Source organism: Pungitius pungitius, chromosome 12 (assembly GCF_949316345.1).
Source record: "Pungitius pungitius chromosome 12, fPunPun2.1, whole genome shotgun sequence".
Lineage (NCBI taxonomy): Eukaryota > Metazoa > Chordata > Actinopteri > Perciformes > Gasterosteidae > Pungitius > Pungitius pungitius.
This window is the reverse complement of record NC_084911.1, coordinates 19,409,950-19,427,809: the sequence shown is the minus strand read 5'-3', so window position 1 is coordinate 19,427,809 and position 17,860 is coordinate 19,409,950. Positions and strand designations below refer to the sequence as shown.

At 44.3% G+C, this 17,860-nt stretch overlaps 2 protein-coding genes across 3 annotated transcripts in view; one reads left to right on the top strand and one right to left on the bottom strand.

The window, feature by feature from the left end:
- Positions 1-17,860, top strand: part of LOC119220435 (phosphoinositide 3-kinase regulatory subunit 5-like) — a 66,616-nt gene that overhangs the window by 36,977 nt on the left and 11,779 nt on the right. The gene's annotated exons all lie outside the window — the stretch shown is intronic.
- Positions 1-17,860, bottom strand: part of ntn1b (netrin 1b) — a 34,665-nt gene that overhangs the window by 13,566 nt on the left and 3,239 nt on the right. For both annotated transcript variants that reach the window (XM_037476464.2, XM_037476467.2), the window contains exon 3: positions 2,444-2,632. In XM_037476464.2, coding sequence (XP_037332361.1) covers positions 2,444-2,632 — 189 coding nt within the window. The remainder of the gene's footprint in view (positions 1-2,443; positions 2,633-17,860) is intronic.

The window sequence follows — 17,860 nt, the reverse complement described above, 5'->3', positions numbered from 1 at the left end:
CCCCATGAACAGATTATAAACATACATTCCCCCCAAAACAGCCTTTCAAATGGATACCAATGTTTTCTTTTGTGACCTGGTCAGACACAGACGTAGATATGCAAAGTATTGCAAAGTATTTTGTGCATCTATGGAATATTTTTCCAGTGAGCATGCATCCGGAGCGGCTGAGTGACACCTCAGGTTGTTTGCTCAGTGGATCCCGTCTGAGGTGCTGCGAGACAGAAGGAGCCCCAGCTTTTGTCTCCAAACACATTAATCCTTGGCGGCTTTGGTCTCGAATCTGACGTATGCTCACACCTGTGTGTGTGTATGTGTGTGTTGTTTTTGGTGCCTATGTCTATAAGTATCAATGCATGAGAGGGGTGATTAGCGAGTTGTTTCCACCGCTCTGTTCAGTGGATCAGCTCACACCTCTGTTTGTTATATTTGTCTTGTCAGGGATCCAGGACCCCAAATAGCTTGGACGCTCCGCGGGTCAGTTCACCAACAGCAAGACAGGGGGGCTCTTTTTTTAAAGGAATTCCTTTAATACCTGAAGTGTGAAAAAGACGGTGGTGGAAGACGTGCCCTTTACCAACATTTATACTGGGTGAGAAAGTACTGAAAAGTCCTGCATTCAAAATCCTACTTACATGTACTTTGGGAAACTTTTAACTGGTCATGAAACAGCTTCAAAGTAATAACAATGACTCAATGTGACACACATGAGTAAATAAAACCATAAGTGAAAAGATTGACTATTTCTTTGTATTTCCCAGCCCCGGCTGGAGGGAAAAGAGAACACAGGGTCCATATCCAAAATCAACAAGCATACATAGTAGCTAGGACTCAATTCATCAAAAGTAGAGTTTGGCTGATTGAGGTGGATCTATTTTCAAAACTGTTTTGTAGTTTAGTTCAGCCGTTCTTAATCTAGAGGTCTGGTCTCAAAAGGCCCCAATGCAAATCTGAAGAGCTTTGAAATATGAATTTATATGCTGTCATTTTTCTCTGATCCTTTTTTTTTCTTCTTTTGGGTGGAGAGATAACAATTCATCCAGTAGCTATGCCTTAAATCCCGAAAAACCTATTAAATGCAGATAAAGAAGTTACTTCATAAAGTTATTCCATTCAATGTTGATGTTTCATTCGATCATTTGAAATTACATTTAAATTGTTAAAGCCCTGAACTTTTAGCTAAAATTAATATTGCAATCTTAAGGCAGAGAAAATCCATCTATACAGTCAATAAAAACAACATCAGGAAAGACCTTTATTAACTTTTATGCAGATACATTTTTTTCCTGCATAGGATATGAGCTTTTGTAACTGTAAAGATATTACAGAATATATCCAAGCTAGTCGAATGCATTACACCTTGATGCTGCTTCCTCCTGCCTCCATAAAACAAAACAAAACAGTTTAGGTTATAATCACAAAATGTATAGTTCATAATGACATGACAAAAAAGGAGCAATTCAACAAAATTCCGATTCTCTGTGTATTCATTCTCAACGTAACGTTCCTGTATTTAGAAAGTGAAAGTTCAGGTTCGTAACTTGTTTTCTTGAAATCAATTTGATGCATTTTGGTTCATAAAATTAACTATAAACTATCTATAAAACCATCACACCCCCAGTGAGATATCAGCCTCTAAAGTGTGAAAGTTAAGGCATTAAAGTGATTTTTCACTAATAACTACAGACGAGATGCACAATGACATCGGTAACTTAAGCATTTTTATAAACTTAGATGTGATGTTATATATATAATGTTATATACTATAACATTTCCATCGGTAGATATTAAAGTGCATTCTATTACTTACATTTAAAAGGGAACTCCCACTTCACCTGCATCGGCCCGGAATGAATTAAATCCTCGTCGGGCCGCACTGCATGATGGGATATACTGGGCTGCAAAGGATAGATCAGACGCGTCCTCCAATCCGGCGCCCGGAGGGCTGCGCCCATCGAGCGTTTTCGGAGGAGCCGACGGGACAGCCCAGTCGCAGCCGAAGTGACGTGTCGAGGTTAACGTGTCCTCATGAGGACGCAGCCGACGAATTGAGACACACCCGGAATGTTTATAAGCACTCAAGGAACCAGGTTAGTCCGAGCAACTAGGGCTATATTGGTATAACTTACACCTGGAAGTTGACAACGGGGCTCCAAACTAGACACCATTTCCTTGTAAATGGTTGAACGGCAAAATGTTTTTTAATTCATTTCAATTCATTTCATTTTGTAGAACCCAGAATCGCAAATTACAAATTTGCCTCAGAGGGCTTTACAGTCTGTGCACATGCGACATCCTCTGTCCAGAAACGCTTACATGGGCAATGCACTCGTCTTAAACAAGTAAAGTTAGTGGAAGTATAAAGTAGCATGAATGGAAATAGATCATGTACCATACAAGCTGTTACCCTGTGGGAATACCTCTGACATATCCTGTTTCCTACCTTTGCAAGCCCTCCGGTGAGCGATGGACTTGGTCATGTCCCTGTAGTAACCCTCCTTGCAGTAGTGGCAGTGGCGCCCGGCCGTGTTGTGACGGCAGTTGAGGCAGACCCCCCCACTCCTCCGGCCCGACAGCTTGTACAGCTCCATGTTGAAACGGCAGCGGCGGGCGTGCAGGTTGCAGTGACAGGCTGAGGAGGGACACATAAGACTCTCAATGCTCTGATTGAAGCGATTCCACGGGGCACCATTAAAAAAAAGTTTTGCTCATTTTCGTTTTGTTTCGTTGTGGTCACATGGTTTCATAGACGCAGTCAGCTCTTAAGCCGAGGCCGTGTCATTGAACCTCTAAAACACTGCTGTTTATCTTAGCTACTGAAAAGCTGACATTTTGTGAATATGAGCTCGTTATCTGACAGCATTGAACTTGACGTGGAATGTTTCTAGTCCCTCCAGTTCGGGGTTGTGGTACAGAGCCAAGCACAATCCGTCGAGATCCTGAGAAAATATATTTACTTCACACCACGGTCTCAATCTCTCTGCTTTTAGTCATTCAGGTTCCTGAAAAAGAGGGCGTGGTTGGCCTGCTTTAATAATGGAGCCTTTAAAAAAAACAACCTGGCCACCTGCATGTGAATTTAACCTCTGAACCCTGGTTATGTCAGGCAGGAAAAACCTCCTTCCGCTCTCCCACACATCGTAGAGACTGTTGATTTATTGTCATTGCTATTTTCACTCGTTAATATTGACCCCAAAGTTCATATTCTTCACGCACTGATGCACTGCCACGATTCAAGGCATCTCTTAAGCAAACCCTGTGGTCAATCTTTAATTCATTCATTCAAAATTAAAGAAAATATTTGAAAAAGATGTTTCTCTCGAGCAGGAACGCATTAAACAGTGAATTAAGTTAACGTTAGCTGTAGCTAACTTTGTTGTCATGTCTCCTCACTTCAGTGCAGCTTTCTTAAGCTAAATATATATAAAATGTGTTTATATTAGTCGCTAAATAGTTGATTCAGTTACTTTGACATTGTTTCTTAAGTCTTGTTGTTCTCTACCCTCTTGATTGAATGCACTTATTCTAAGTCACTATGGACGAAAGCGTCAGCTGAATGAAAAATAAAAAAGATAAAGTGACACACCTGACATAAAGGTGACATACTTTATTAAAAATCCAGATAAAAACTGGGGATTTCAAAAAGGCCTTTTGAAATAAAATAAATCAAATTAAATAAAAGGGAACCAATAAAATAATTACTAGTTATTTGTTCCTTATTAATTAATTAATTTCCAATAAAAACGTCTCCACTTGCTCTAGTGTAATCCTTGTGTAAACTAGGTTTTACCTTTTTAGGTCACTTTGTCCCCCTTTCCCTTTATAAGGCTGTCAAGCCATTACCATTCATATGATCACGCCTGACTGGCCCTCAGATTGAACTAATCTCTTCATCAATGTGCCCGACTTAAAGTTATTACGGGAAGATGCTGGCGATAAGATTGTCACATGTGCTCCGTGTTCATCAGTGGTCTCCATCACGTACGAAGCAACTCACACCTGCCATAAGGGAGCCGAGCTGGCAGGTGGTTGGGATTCAGAAACAATCCTTCTGAATGGGGGGCCCACAAAGACACACACACACACACACAGAGGTGTTTGGCAGCTGTCACAGGCTTATCTACCACATTACCCTCCCCAGGGCTGATCCAACACACACTACACCAAGCTTTGAAGAGCTCACACACACACACACACACACTCCCTCCTGCCTTCCTCTCTGACTCTTATCCCAGATGTTATCTCCACTTAAGGGACGTGTGATGAAAAATGCGGCGGTGCTTTTTTTTTTTTTTTTCCATGAATAGGAAATGGAATGCTCTTAGTTTTTGGTGCTGAGGAAAGCTGCTGGTGCTGTACTTTCATCTTCGGAAATATTCAGACACACATGTGTCAAAGAACACAATGACTTCTGAAGAACCAGCCAGATAAAAACTAAAAAACATAACATAAAATCACTTTTTTCTTGTGTTAAGTCCAGCAAGGGCAGTGGAGTGGAGCCTCGTGAATTGATCGGAATATGGTCACTTTCAACGGTAAAACGAGACGCTAAGTAAACTTAGCGTCATCAGATCAATAAGCGCTATCTCCCAGCTGTCCACAGACCCTTCTAATGAGCGCTGTGCCATCTCTTCCACACATGTTGCCGGGGCGAACAGCTGCAGCGCTGATAAGCCGCGTTCGGAGTAACACATTGGGGCTGCGTATGGAGAGAGTGCTCAAAGTGTTCAGATATGAACGTGTGGAGCATTGAGAGCTTTCTCTTCCCGGACAGACCCACAGGGTCCTGTGAAATGAACTTCTTCATCCACGACAGCCATAACCCAAACAGTGTCTGTGGCATTGCAAGTCAGCGATGAGGCCTTACGTTTCATCCAAGGCCCGCTGGAACAGATTGTGTTGTAGGAGCCGCTTTGCAACGTCTGTGCACATCGTGTGATGCATACTGGTCCAAAGACGCACAATGAGCATCACAAACGGCTGTATGCGCCCAGCAATTTTAACAGGGACGAAGGGGACGCCGTCTTTACTTTACACGTCCATGGGTTCAACCATTTAGCTTTGCATGCACCTTTGTTGTGTGCATGGCAAATCCTAAGATGCTAATAATTAAGCCCAGCGTCATTTCCATATAAACATATGAGCCCTTTGTTTCTCTGTAATGTAACACAAGCCAGCTTGTGAAAGCGTCTCTATTTGCTGCGTGCGTTTCCTAAATACTAAACAGCACTATCTGCTTGTGACCCAAACTTGATCAGAAAACACATATATTATCACTAAAATATTGAAATTCTGAGCAAATCGTCAGTTTGCTGTGTGTTGCAGTGGACGTCCAAAGTAACAAGGTGTCTTTTCTGGGTCTGCGTTCATTTCGTTTCAAGGGCCTCCTTAGAGCTACACCATTGCAATCTATTTATGTTCAAGTGGCATCTCTCCGCTCAGGGGAAGGCAGCCCTCGTGGTGGGTTTGCATATTAGGTGGTTTCTGTTGTTCTGTTCCCCGCTCCGTCTACAGAGGAAAGTACACTTCAGAAGCAATCAATCGTCTGTGCACAATGACCAAATGATGTCATGTGATGCGGCTGGTAGAGACAGATATTTACCAGCCCTGTCAACGGGTGTCATATGTTTAACAGTCTGAAGAATGCGCCGCCCCTTCGGACACGGACAGAGATGGAATTCCAGAGCACTTGTTGTTGATTCAGGGCCATTTCCTCTGTAACGGTGCATAATCCCGTTCAGTCACTCACACGACGAGCTGCCAGATCAAACACAGCAGGCTGTGATCGGAGGAAAAGACAACACTCGGGCCGTGACAGATCACGGAGACATACTTTTTTGACAACAGTTGGTTTAGCGGTTGGAAACTTTACATACAAACAGTACTCGGTGTGAGTGTCTCTATGACAGTTTCACATTTTTTCTTGCATGTGTATTTTTTATTTTGCCCGTGCTTCTACACGTCTTTGCCTCAGTGTCTCCTCATGCGGTGGAAGATGCATGAGACACGTATACTTGAAGATGAGGTCTCCCTGCAGAGCACGTGGAGGTTACACAACGCTTGCGTAACACCTCTGGCGTCCATGTGGGTGATGCTGCGGTGTCAAAAGGGTTGGTTAATATCCATGAAGTGGGTATTTTGCTGTTTGAAACAGCAGCTTGGCATGATTGTGTAAATATTACACAAACATAATACTAACGGGAAACTACACTGTTGTGACATTTCAGAAAGGATAATTCTTTATTTACATTGCGCATTCCTGGACTTGCACTACAATAGAGGAGCTCTGTTGTATATTTGCAATGCTCTGTAGCATGAGGAGTAAGCTGAGCTGTTAATACACAACAAGCCGTTATTGCTGCAGGTATGTAGTGTTCTCCAGCATTTTATTATCATTATCAAAACATTTTTGCCCCCAAAAATGATGCAAACCTAATTAAAGATAAACATAGCTGCACATTAAGAAACTTTTTTAATTTATTTATTTTATTTTAGATGTTTTCTGTCTTTCAAGGACGTTTCTGTTTATAACATTAAAAAACAAATCCTGACCAAAACTGTGTGTGGATTTTTTTTGGATGCCTTCTGTTTGGTTGTTTAAAATTGAAAAAAGATCAAGATAAAGTCATACAGATGGTTAGTTAATTATGTATATGGGCATATATTTAACTTTTTCAAGGCGTTTTTTGAATGAGATCAACTTGTTGGATTTTACAGTGTAGCTAAAAAGTACCTAAATGCATAAAATGATTAGACTTTAAGTGTTACCAGGATAAGAGAATTGTGGTGGAACGTTGATGGATGAGGTCATGGCTAAATCTAGGATGCTGTATGCTTTGTTGATCAGGCAATGATGACGTCATTTATTATGTGTCAATCTCTGGATGCAGTTCCTCACAGGATTATAAGAGTCACATCATAATCCATAAAAAAGATGGCACAAACATATCATTAAAATCCTGGTAGCCTAGCAGTAATTCAATAAAAGATTTCTGCAGTAAAAGTTCAATAAATCAGTCGCTTTCATGGAAGAAGGCATCAGCGGCCATAGCTATAAAGAGACTCGACCAAACGCGCTTCATTCTGACGAAGCGTGTTTGACTCGTTAACATGCTGCCCCCAGGCCGACGGCCCCACAGCGGGCTGTTTGCTGAGTGCCAGGACCACGACAATGAAGGCTCTCCAGAGGATGAACCCTCTGGAGGATTTCACTGGAGGCGAAACCTTTGGAGCCGTTAAAGGGAGATCTCCGCATATCGCAGCGACCTTCTGAGGGCCGCCTCATCAACAGCAACTCCGTCGCCGCGGTGACGCATAAACAAATAAAGCATCTAAACGACGCGTGAGCCCGTATCTGATTGATCTAAAGACCCTTGTCTTTGATCGGGTGGAAAAAGACGCGGATGTTGGCAGCATCGACGCTTGTTCCACTTCATTCCGTCAGTGTTTTTCTTCTGTTGTGCCTCGAGGATATCAAATAATGGCTCCTTATTACAGGCCGAGGGCAATAATGAAAATCAGTTGCTGCGTTCTGGCCAGTAGTGCACAGCTGGACTTCATAGATTACTGAGGACAAGAACAGACCCAAGGTTAAGGAAAGTCCAGAGTGCTCGTTTCTATTTTTTGGATTGTCACAGAAAACAAGCCAACGCTGGGCCATCAACAAACTACACGGCACGACGAAGCCTTTACGTAACATGACATTGATTCGTGTTATTTTATTATTCTAACAAGAATCACAACAGCTGCCCACTCATGAATTCCTCCGATGGTCAAAGGCTAACGGTTTAGGTGCATCTGTCAAGTGGTATGAAGACAGATGTTATCAATCTAATGATGTCATCATGGCCAATTTGGCAGCAACACCTCTGTTCCCTGCGGGGAAGGTGTGTCAGCCCTGCTACCATAACAGCACACGGACAGACATAATGACCCATCACTCAGCTCACCTTTCACCTCTGAGGAGCCGCCAAATCTCACAAGAGTGCACTTTGTGCCCCGAGACCAGATAAGAGATGAAAAAGGTAAAAGCTGATGAATGAAAACTCACCATGACAGGCTATCTAAAGCCATCTGGCTGTTCTGCTTCTCTCAGGTCTGAGCACGTTCCCACGTCTGTTTGCCACGTTTGTCCACTTTTAGCCACAGTTCAGGGATGAAATCATTTTATTGGGATTTTAACCCAAAAAGATTTCCTACAATTCATTATAAACCGCAATCTTTCCCCGACCTTAACCAAATTCATTTATCATAGATAATGTGGAAGTGAACACTCCCCAAAAAGCCTTTTGCCTGAACATGACCCAGGTAGAAATGACATTTGTCACGTAATTGGAGGAAAAGAAAAGTGGTACCCAACACATGACTTAGTGTGGTGTAAGAAGGGCTTCAGGGTCCCTGCTGATCACTGAGACATCCAAAGAGTCACTCTTGAGTTTGAGCTCTTCTTTTGGGTGCTTAAAAAACACACTACATACCTGTGGACAGGCTTGACCTCTGACCTCTCAGGAATTTCCCCAAGCATTTAAAGCATAGTAGACATTTTGGTCCATGCTAAAGTGTTTCTTTATGCTTCCATTGTCTCTGCAGTCTCTCCCCCGCTGACGTGCGCCTCCTCTCTCGCCGCGCGCTGATGTCATGGGAGGCGTTCCCCTTTCCCTCCTTTACAAGCGCAGGCCCTGTGATCTCTAGCGGGGATCAATTAGCCGAGCAATCAGCGCTGCCCCCTGCGCTTTTGTGTGTGCGAACAACTTGCTCGCAAAGCGCCGGGTTGCCGGGCAAACGGGGGAAGGAGATGGAGACGGGGGAGGGGACGGGGACGGGGACGGGGGGGGGGGATGCACTGCCTCAACATTGACAGCCACCCCAAGTCTAGCTGGCCCGGGCGGCGCTGCGAGGCTGCCATGTGACATCAGCTCACGCCACGCACCATTAGCGGTGTAATTTAATCTATTTCAACAGTAGTTCCCTCTGACCGCCTGTGATGATCTGCACGCCAACCGCACGGGCTCAACATAGGGGGGTTTGGTTTTTGCTTTGTGAAGCCATGTCCCAGCCCCTGTGCGGGGTGTGAGGCCGCGCTCATCCGTCCCGCACCCTGGTTTGCACACATGGAAGGAGAGCTGGCATTCTCTGAGCAACACGTTGTAATTGCGCAATCAGCGATGACCACAGTTCTTCACTCTGCTTTCTAAACAGCCGGCGCTGCGCCGTGCCAACGATAACACGCCCTCTCTTATGAATAATAATGCGTAATGGCCCGGGCCCATTTGGGAGCGGTCCAGGGAGGAGGCGGCAGTGGGCGTACCGCCGGTTCACTTTGCTGGAACGCGACGCCGTGTAATTGCAACAATCTCGCCTGGGATCTTTGTTGCGTGTCACCCGTTTTCCGTCGGCCATTTGTCTCGTCTTTGTGCGCTCTGAACTTGCCAATTAAAGTAGTGGCGCCATTAGAAAAGGGAAGAAAGGGGACAAAGGGGAAACACAAAGAAGAGGGGAAAAGCGGGGCAATGGATGTTAGTGTTGGCTTTTTCTTTACATTGAGCTTTGCCCTCAGATGTCCATCCCTGTTCATATCGCACACCAAAAAAACCTTTGGATTTGGAGAATTGCGTGAAATAAAATCACTGACAGGGTATCCAGCATTGAGATATCAGGGTAAAAACACATGATAGCCCAGTATGTGGACAGTACACATGGAACGTGGGTCGAGTTAGGAGCAATACTCTAGAACAGGCTTCTGTGAAGGCCTCACGGCAGAATAAATCAAAATCTGGATTCTCCGGCTGTGGTTTGCTGATTTGCATCATTCAAGCCTTTCGAATCCACTGATCCTGTTGGAGCCAAATAAAATGACGAGGAAAAGAACAAAAGCTGCCTTTGCCACTCAGAAGCCAAAGCGAGGAAAGCGTAAATGGTGCTTGAGAATAAGGTCTGCCTGTGAGATTCCATCTCCTAATGCGCCAAACATCGTTTAAGAGCTGCGAGTCATGCAAAATGGTGTCTGCACGTGTTCCAGTGCAGAAGAATTGTGTTCAAAGCAACAAAGTGAGGGTGCATTCATCATTTTTACCATTTAAGTGCTGTTTTTTTTACTCTCCATGTGGCATGGTGTGTGTGTGACGTGTTTGTGCGTGCACGTAAACAAACACACGAGCCTGCTGTGATATTTTGTTAAAATATTCTCCTGAGTAACAATCTCATAACAGCGTATTCATTGCTGAGGTGTCTGTTTGTGATCTCACAGCGACGGCGCTGCTCCTTCTTCCAGATCCATGAAAAGGTCCCGTCACGAAGCTCGATGAGCTAATGATGTTCCTGCTGGAGGGGGGGTACTTCAGAAGGGCTCTGCATAGATTCAAAGGTTTTTAAAGCTGTCCCTACCCTAACCCTACATAACCTTTATTTATTTCAACTTTTCCTTTCAACGCCGTAGCTACTTCAACAATGAACTCATTTATCTAATGACAGCACTGATTTGACTTGCTGCTTGTTTTTGCACATACTGTATATTCAAGCTTATCATTTTTTTAGGCAAACTTGTTTGAATGAAGAAACCCTCCTGAATAAACAAAAAGCTGTTTTTTGATCCCTTGCCTTCCTTAGGAGATGGGATATTGATGACACCAGAGGGTTACCTAAAGCTTTATATGAGGAGTTGAGAGGGAGAACCGTGTTCCCACTGGTAAAAGTGGAGCTAGTTGTGAATCCCTGTTTAAAGTTCACTAACAAGTTTAGTGTGTTATGATAGCATGAAATGTGTTTGCAGTGGCACCATATTTTTCTGCATTTTACCTTTTGAACTCAGTTCTCCAAATGAGAGTTAATTCCTTGTGTCTTATGAGCAATTTGGATGATTGGGGATTTTGGGGTTTAAGTGTTGACACAACTCTGAAACATCTGAAATTCTCTCACTTATCTCAACCGAAATCGCCGGCTCGGGGCCGACCCGGGTTCTCCCCCCCCGGTCGGTGCTAGAGGGGACGTTCTCCAGACTAAACCTGTATGAAACACCTAAACAGCGGCAGGCTGCTGTGGGACCGCGCTGGCCGAGGTCCAAGTCGTCCCCGCAGAGCGGGGGGTTGTTTTAACACATTTGGGCGCGTGTGCCCCCCCCACACGGGGACGAGGAAGCCCCTCGGTTGTAAATCATGGAGCCGAGATGACAGTCCATCGTTCTTGTGGCGTGTTTATTGTGCTTTTCTTCCCATCTCTCCGAGGGCTCATATACAAGGAGCCCCCCCCCCCCCCCCCCCCCCGTGTCAGAAGAATATCTCTCAGAGTGCATCAGAACATTTCAGCTCAACGATCCCCGATTCATTTCACTCGCAGCTTTTTCCCGATTTGTTCTTATTTGTAGAGACGTTGGCTGAGTTCTTACACCAATATGTTCTTTGCACGAGTCCGAGCAAGCGTTAAATTCATAATGGGACGCTAGCTCCACTCAGGTGGGGGGGGGAGGGGGAGGGGGAGGCACAGCCTCAGCTTTTTCTCTTTCTCCGGAGGAAAATGTTTTGAAATTAAACCGTAATGATTGTTTTCGTGGAAACATTGAGCGCTCATTGTGAAAGTTTTCTTCCTACTGTGTTCCAATTCTGTCCCAGAGTTTGTCCCGGTTGCTAGGTGGCTACCGGGACGTGGTACTGAGCTGAGGAGGAAAAGGGTTGGTTCTTCCTGCGACATGCCAGCTGCTGGCAGCACAAACCCAGTGAACCTCAGACTACGGTAGTAATGAGTAAAGCAAATGTACAGTGTGAGGGGCCTCTGCTGTCAATCACACCCATGTCACTCTGCTGTTTATTTCACTTTGATTTAAAATATCAATGGTATCAACTATAACTGATTAAAGGGGGATTTTAAACACCGAGGTCAAGGCAGCTTTGGAAAGTAACCCCGATGATGTAATCAGAGTTTTGGGAAGTGTTGGAACCACCATTTAGGGAACGATTCACAATGACTCAAACTGAAAGTTGCATTTATTTTGATCACCCCCAAATTCCCCAAATCCCCACATTAATGAAAGCACAATAATTCATTGCAGCAAACCCCTTTAATGTTCTTTTTTTAAATGTAATTGTGAAGCGCCGGCGTGAGATCCGAAGCGTTTTATTTCAGCAGTTTTAAATGTTGCAGGGGGTCCTACAACAGTTACAATGAGTTGTCGGATAAAGGTTTGCAGGACAGGGGCTGTGCTGCTGCAGCTCTGCTGTTGTGTGGAAAACTGCAAATGTTTAATAAACTTGCGGTCAGAACCGAAGGAGTAATGTCAAATCACGTCTAGAATGTAAAATTCTAACATTGAAAAAGCGTAAAAATGTGTGCAACACAATCTTTGTGATATTACAATAGTTTAAATCAATTGGAAAATCATAAATGCAATCTCATTGCAACCTGTATATTTAATTTGATGTCAAAAAAGCATAAAAAGGCGCTGTAACAAAGCCCAGGTACTGCCGAGATGTCTCTGAGGTCATTCGTTCCCCGGCTGCCCTCCCAAATGGGAACCAGACACATAGTGTTATCTCTGTGTCTGGTGTAAATAAACCACATGGCACACACACACACACACACACGCGCTGGTATGCTTGCTGGGAGTTTACATCGAGCTCCCAGGGAGGAAACCTTCTCGGAATAAAGCGGCCTTCTGCTGTTTGGTGCAGGCGTGTGAAGCGCTTCTGCTCCACGGTGTCTGAGGTGGCCATGGGTTGAAGAGAGGAGGGTTCCAGGGAGGGGGGCCTGCAAGAGCTGCAGAATCCTCCGCCTCAATCTCCGACGCGCAGTGGGCAGAGGGAGGACGGCAGCAGATGAGTCCCCAGGTCTCCTCCTCCGGTGGACATTTATAGCCGCGTAGGGACCGGTGTCTGCTGTGTTCTCATCCTGCTGGATATCCCCTCAAATCCAATAAGTGGTTCCTCATCCTCCCTTCCCAGAAGAATGTGTCGCAGGGGTGCGTGAGAGATGGAGGCCGAGCCCAGGAGGATGCGGGCATCCATTATGGGACGATAGAGACTCCTGGGCAGGCGCACGCAGGCATGAAATGGGCCAAATAAATATGAAACAGGAAGCAGCGACTCCCTTTCCTCTTTGGAGGCGCGCTTGTTTTGTCTGCGCCGTGTTTGTTTTAAAGATAAGCGCCTGTTAATGAAAAGAAGAGCGGGGGTAATTAGCAGCGGCCTTCCTGATGCATGGAGGACTATTAAGCAGAAGTCATCTTTTATTAGGTTAAAGCTCCACACTGAGGACTTGCTGCGGTTGTGATCTAAAAGGATCAAGACTTAATTCAACAAAAACCAACCCAGTTGTCAGTCGGTGTCTTTTGTCTTCCAGTAAAAAAGGGCGCAGCGGGGAGGATGGTACCAGCCAAAGCAGCTTACGCCTCTACTGCACAGTCCCTTAATGTGTTTTGGAGGAGGTCCGGGGGGGGGGGATGTTGTGTAAGGGACACCGAGGAAGTGTGCTGCGCGCGGCGCTGTCCGAGCGGCGGCGGCGGCGCAGCAGGGGAGCTGGCTCAGGGAGGGGGGGGGGGGGGGGGGGTTGGGGGGGGTCTGAAGCCGAGCCGCGGAGCGTGTCGCCCCAGCGACCCATTAATCATTCCCAGCCTGCACTGCTTCAGCGTCTCAAAAGGGGCTCGGTGCGCAGGCCGCACTAGGTGGTCCTGGTGCCACCCTGGAGGGCCCCAGCAGTCACAAAGACACAAAGACCGCCGTACACCCAAGACATGTGGATCTATTTCATCCAGATCAGTCAGGAACCAACCATTTGAACCTTCAAAGCAGTTGAAGATTCACTCTCTGCATCACGCAGTTTAAAGGATGAGCCCAAGAAATATGGGGTTCCAGTTCTCAAACTGACTGAATAAATGCATCAGTAATAATGATTCAGAGTCCAAGAAATTCTGTTAAAAGCTAAAAACCGTAGTTTTCCAAAAATTTTCAGATATACACCGGGAAAGAAATGATGTAGGTTTCTTGCTCATAAACGTTTAAAATAAAATTACATTAGAAACAAGTAATAAAAAGACCTAATTAATTAAATTAGGGAATGCCTTACATTTTAAAAAGTTAGTCGCCTTCATTCATTTCACTGCTTACGTTCTCTTACACACCTTCTCAGAAATGCCTAAAGTTAGCCTGACTAAAAGATTTAAAAGATAATTCAAACAGCCACGATAGCTCATGGGTGATATTTAATACTTTAAGTAAAATGTGTGCATACGTAGGTCCATACCAAAAACATGGCATGTAAACCTTCTTCACCGTTTTACAAGCCATTTATGGACAGTCCCTTACTTCAGCTAGTCTGAAAAAACCACCCTCTTCAATATCTGATGATGTGAAGACAACCCCAGTGCATCCCTCCACTGCATTGATTACAATCACACCACACAAGAATCAACACACACGCAGTGAAGTGTGTATGTCTCATGAGTCCTTGCCTGTCAGTCAGATTTGAAGCACAATCCTCCGTATTGCGCTGGTGTTTTTTACAGGTCAACGCTCACGCCGTGCGATCCAACATCCCACGCGTAAAGGATACCAACATTCGTTTTGAGCCAATACACTGCTCTTAAAACATTGAGTCACCTCTCCAAACCGCCGTCCACAGCGCGGTAGAAGCTCATTTTTCAGTGTGCTCTTAAAAGCTTGAGTGAAACCTTTCTGGCTCCAAACGTCGTGTCTGTCTTGAATTATGAGCTCAACCCAACAAAATCCTCAAAACATGTAGCCTCTACCCAGAGGACACTGGGTTGTAGCGTGGATTCTTTTTTTGTTTTTTTGTAAGCCCCCCCCCATACATCTCTTTGTTTTATGGACTGGTTGTATACAGAGAAACCTCTTTCCAGTGTCACATAAGCTTATGTTGCAAGAAAGACCGGAGGCGACGGAGTAGATGCCCACTTTCTGAAGTATTGTTCTTTGTTCTCCGTACTCGTGACAGAGGGAGCGTGTAGGCGCAGGACATCGATGGGTCGCTGCCCGATCGAGACGTTTTCCATGTTTGAGGCGGCGCTCTTGTGTCCAGCCACCATGTCCTTTAAAGGCCGGACTCTGTGAGGTCCATTTTAAAGGAACGCTGGGTTCTGTCCCTTTTCAACTGCAAGTTGCGTAAATTTTAATCATTGTTAACTTGTTGCCAAAAACGTGCTGCGGCTACGCTTCCCACCGTCCATGATCCCGAAGCTCTTGAGGTTCTGGTAAGAAAGTGTACAAAAGCAAATACAAACCATTTTGTACCGTCCTCTTTAAATGTTTAAATGTCTCTTTGCCATCCAGAGCGAGGTCAAAGGTCAACGCTGGAGGAGTTGATGTCACCAAACTTCCTTGTTTATTTAACCAAACAATGTCTTGTCTTTTTTTGCTGGTAATAACTAGGCTTGGATCGACACATTTACTTTGGATCCATTGCTTTGTAACATGTTACACTGGTGCATTTCAAACTGAAACTCATAAACATAAATTGCCTGTTGTTGACAAACTTCATGTGAAGAATTGAAACCCTCAAACATGTCTCTGCTTACAAATTAAAAGTAAATGGCTGACTGTCCCTTAGTGTCGGCATACAATGCGTAGTGAAAAGAGAGAATAATGGAAACCAAAATACCAGAGAACAAGTAAGAAGAAGAAGAATATCTATGACATCATGCTTTAAAGAAATGATTTTCTCCCGTCACATGGAGCTGAAATGAGACCCAGATGGTGCGCTGGCCCAACCTGGCAACGCGCGGTAGGAGGCGGCGACATATTTACGGTCAACAGAAACCATGTCGATGGTCCCGGGCTGCCACATGGATGCAACTACTGGTCCAGCATGGAGATGTTTTCTGCTTGCATCATTACAAGCATCTAGTGATTGAAATCAGTTGTGGCTCAATTCTTAGCTTAACAGGAAATGCATTGTTAGATTAGACTCTGTGGAAGTGGTAAATGTTCTGTGTCATTGAGCTGCTGTCATGCAAGTGGGCCATGTTCAAAGACACAAATGCTGCTTTTCTTAAAGCACTCTTATTTGATGGGGGCTATAACAGTGATTCTCAACTATCGGTAAGATTGTTGAGTAGTTTATCTGGTTTGAAACACTACAAACAAAAACTGTCAGCTGTCAGAGTGTGTGAAACCACTGTAGCTAGCATGCACAGAAGGTCTGAATTGTTGGATTAGACTAAATGAATAATAGTTGAAATAGTGAGTTAGCCTAAACTAAAGGAGTAATGGTTCAAACATTTAGCAAATTGTAACAGGTTTACGTAGAATGACATTGGGATAGTGAGAAATGGTTAGCCAAAAGTAATGTTTAAATGATGGAAACAGCCAACTAAATGTAACAGATAAAAGTTTGGCATTAGCTAAAAGTAGCCCTAATAAGTTAAAAAAGATTGTTAACACTTGTATTTGTATACAAAGTAATAGATAGTGATATAAGTAACCAAAAATATCATAAATGGTTGACATATTTAGAAAATGGCTTTGCAAAAAAGGCTGTGAACCACTGGTTTAGACACGACAGTATAGGTTTTAACATACTAATGTCACTTGGATTTGTCCTCTTGAATCTGTTTTCCCATATTTGTCAAAATCAAATCTGCTGGTTGTTTCCAAATTTGTTTAATTATATCATGCACTGTATTTTTAGAGCCGTTGGAGAGCAAACCAGTATGTGGTAAAACGACTGGGAGCAGAGCCAGTAAGCGATTGATACAATCAGAGACCTTGTAGGCAGCAAACATGTCGGCTCTTCCTATCAAATATTCTGTGTAGGTTTAATCGAATAAATAGTTGGGTCAGAGAACAATACAAAATTATCTCTACTGTATTTAGGATGTATTTGTTTTCTATCCAAGCAAAGACGGCTTGCAGAAATTGCAAGTCTCTCTTTTATATCAAAACCATCTAAAGGCAGATTAGCGCCTGCCAACCGTCGCAATTTACGAGATGTTGAAAGTTGACTCTGAAAGCACATCAAAAGAGTGAAGAAACAGGACTGAATGAATCTCCAGTGGATTATCAGCCTTTGTAAAACAGAGCCTTGCATGCAACGCTGACGAGGAAAAACAATGATGAAAATGAACAAATGGGAAAAATCACACTTTTGAGTGACTTAGGCTGCCATATTCACCTTGCCTCAAAACCCACTTGGCAAGTGGAAGTTTCCCACAGTTCCCTTCACAGCCCATCAGTCAGGCCGGAGGGGAGGGGGGGCCTGACTGTCAGGGGTCAGTGCTACGCTGAACATGAAGAGAATACGAAGCAGCTGCCTGGGATAGGAGAGCATGACGTGTCGCCATGTGTGTGTGTGTCTCACAACCGTATTCACTTCTTTACATCAATGATGGCGGGTTGTGGTCAAACTTTATCGTGCATTACACGTGGGGGGATTTCCGTATCCAAGTTCTATGCAGGGGGTAAGAGACGTTTGAAGAGATTTGCTCCATCAATTGTTAAAGGAATGCCAAATAAATAATGCTTACAAAAGAAAATCCACTCCAAATACAGCCAGGGCTCTGAATATATACATATAAATACCCCCCCCCCCCCCCCCCCCACATTTTGCATGTCTTTGTAGTCGTTTCTTTTCTGTTTGTGTTCCATTTGCATCTCTGTAGAGCGCATGTGTCTTTTTGACGTTGCATTGCATTCTCCCCATCATCCAACAAACAACTAAAGCATGCCTTTTAAAAAAACAACCGACAAATGATCAGAAACCTGATAAACCTCGAATAGAAAATAAATAACATATTCTCTGCAATCCCTTGAACATAAATGCCCAGTGTTAGATGCCCACACTGCACAGAACGCATCAGAACGCCAAGCCACTGGGGTGGAAATTGGGGATCAGTAATGTACCATCGTGGCAGTGCATGTGC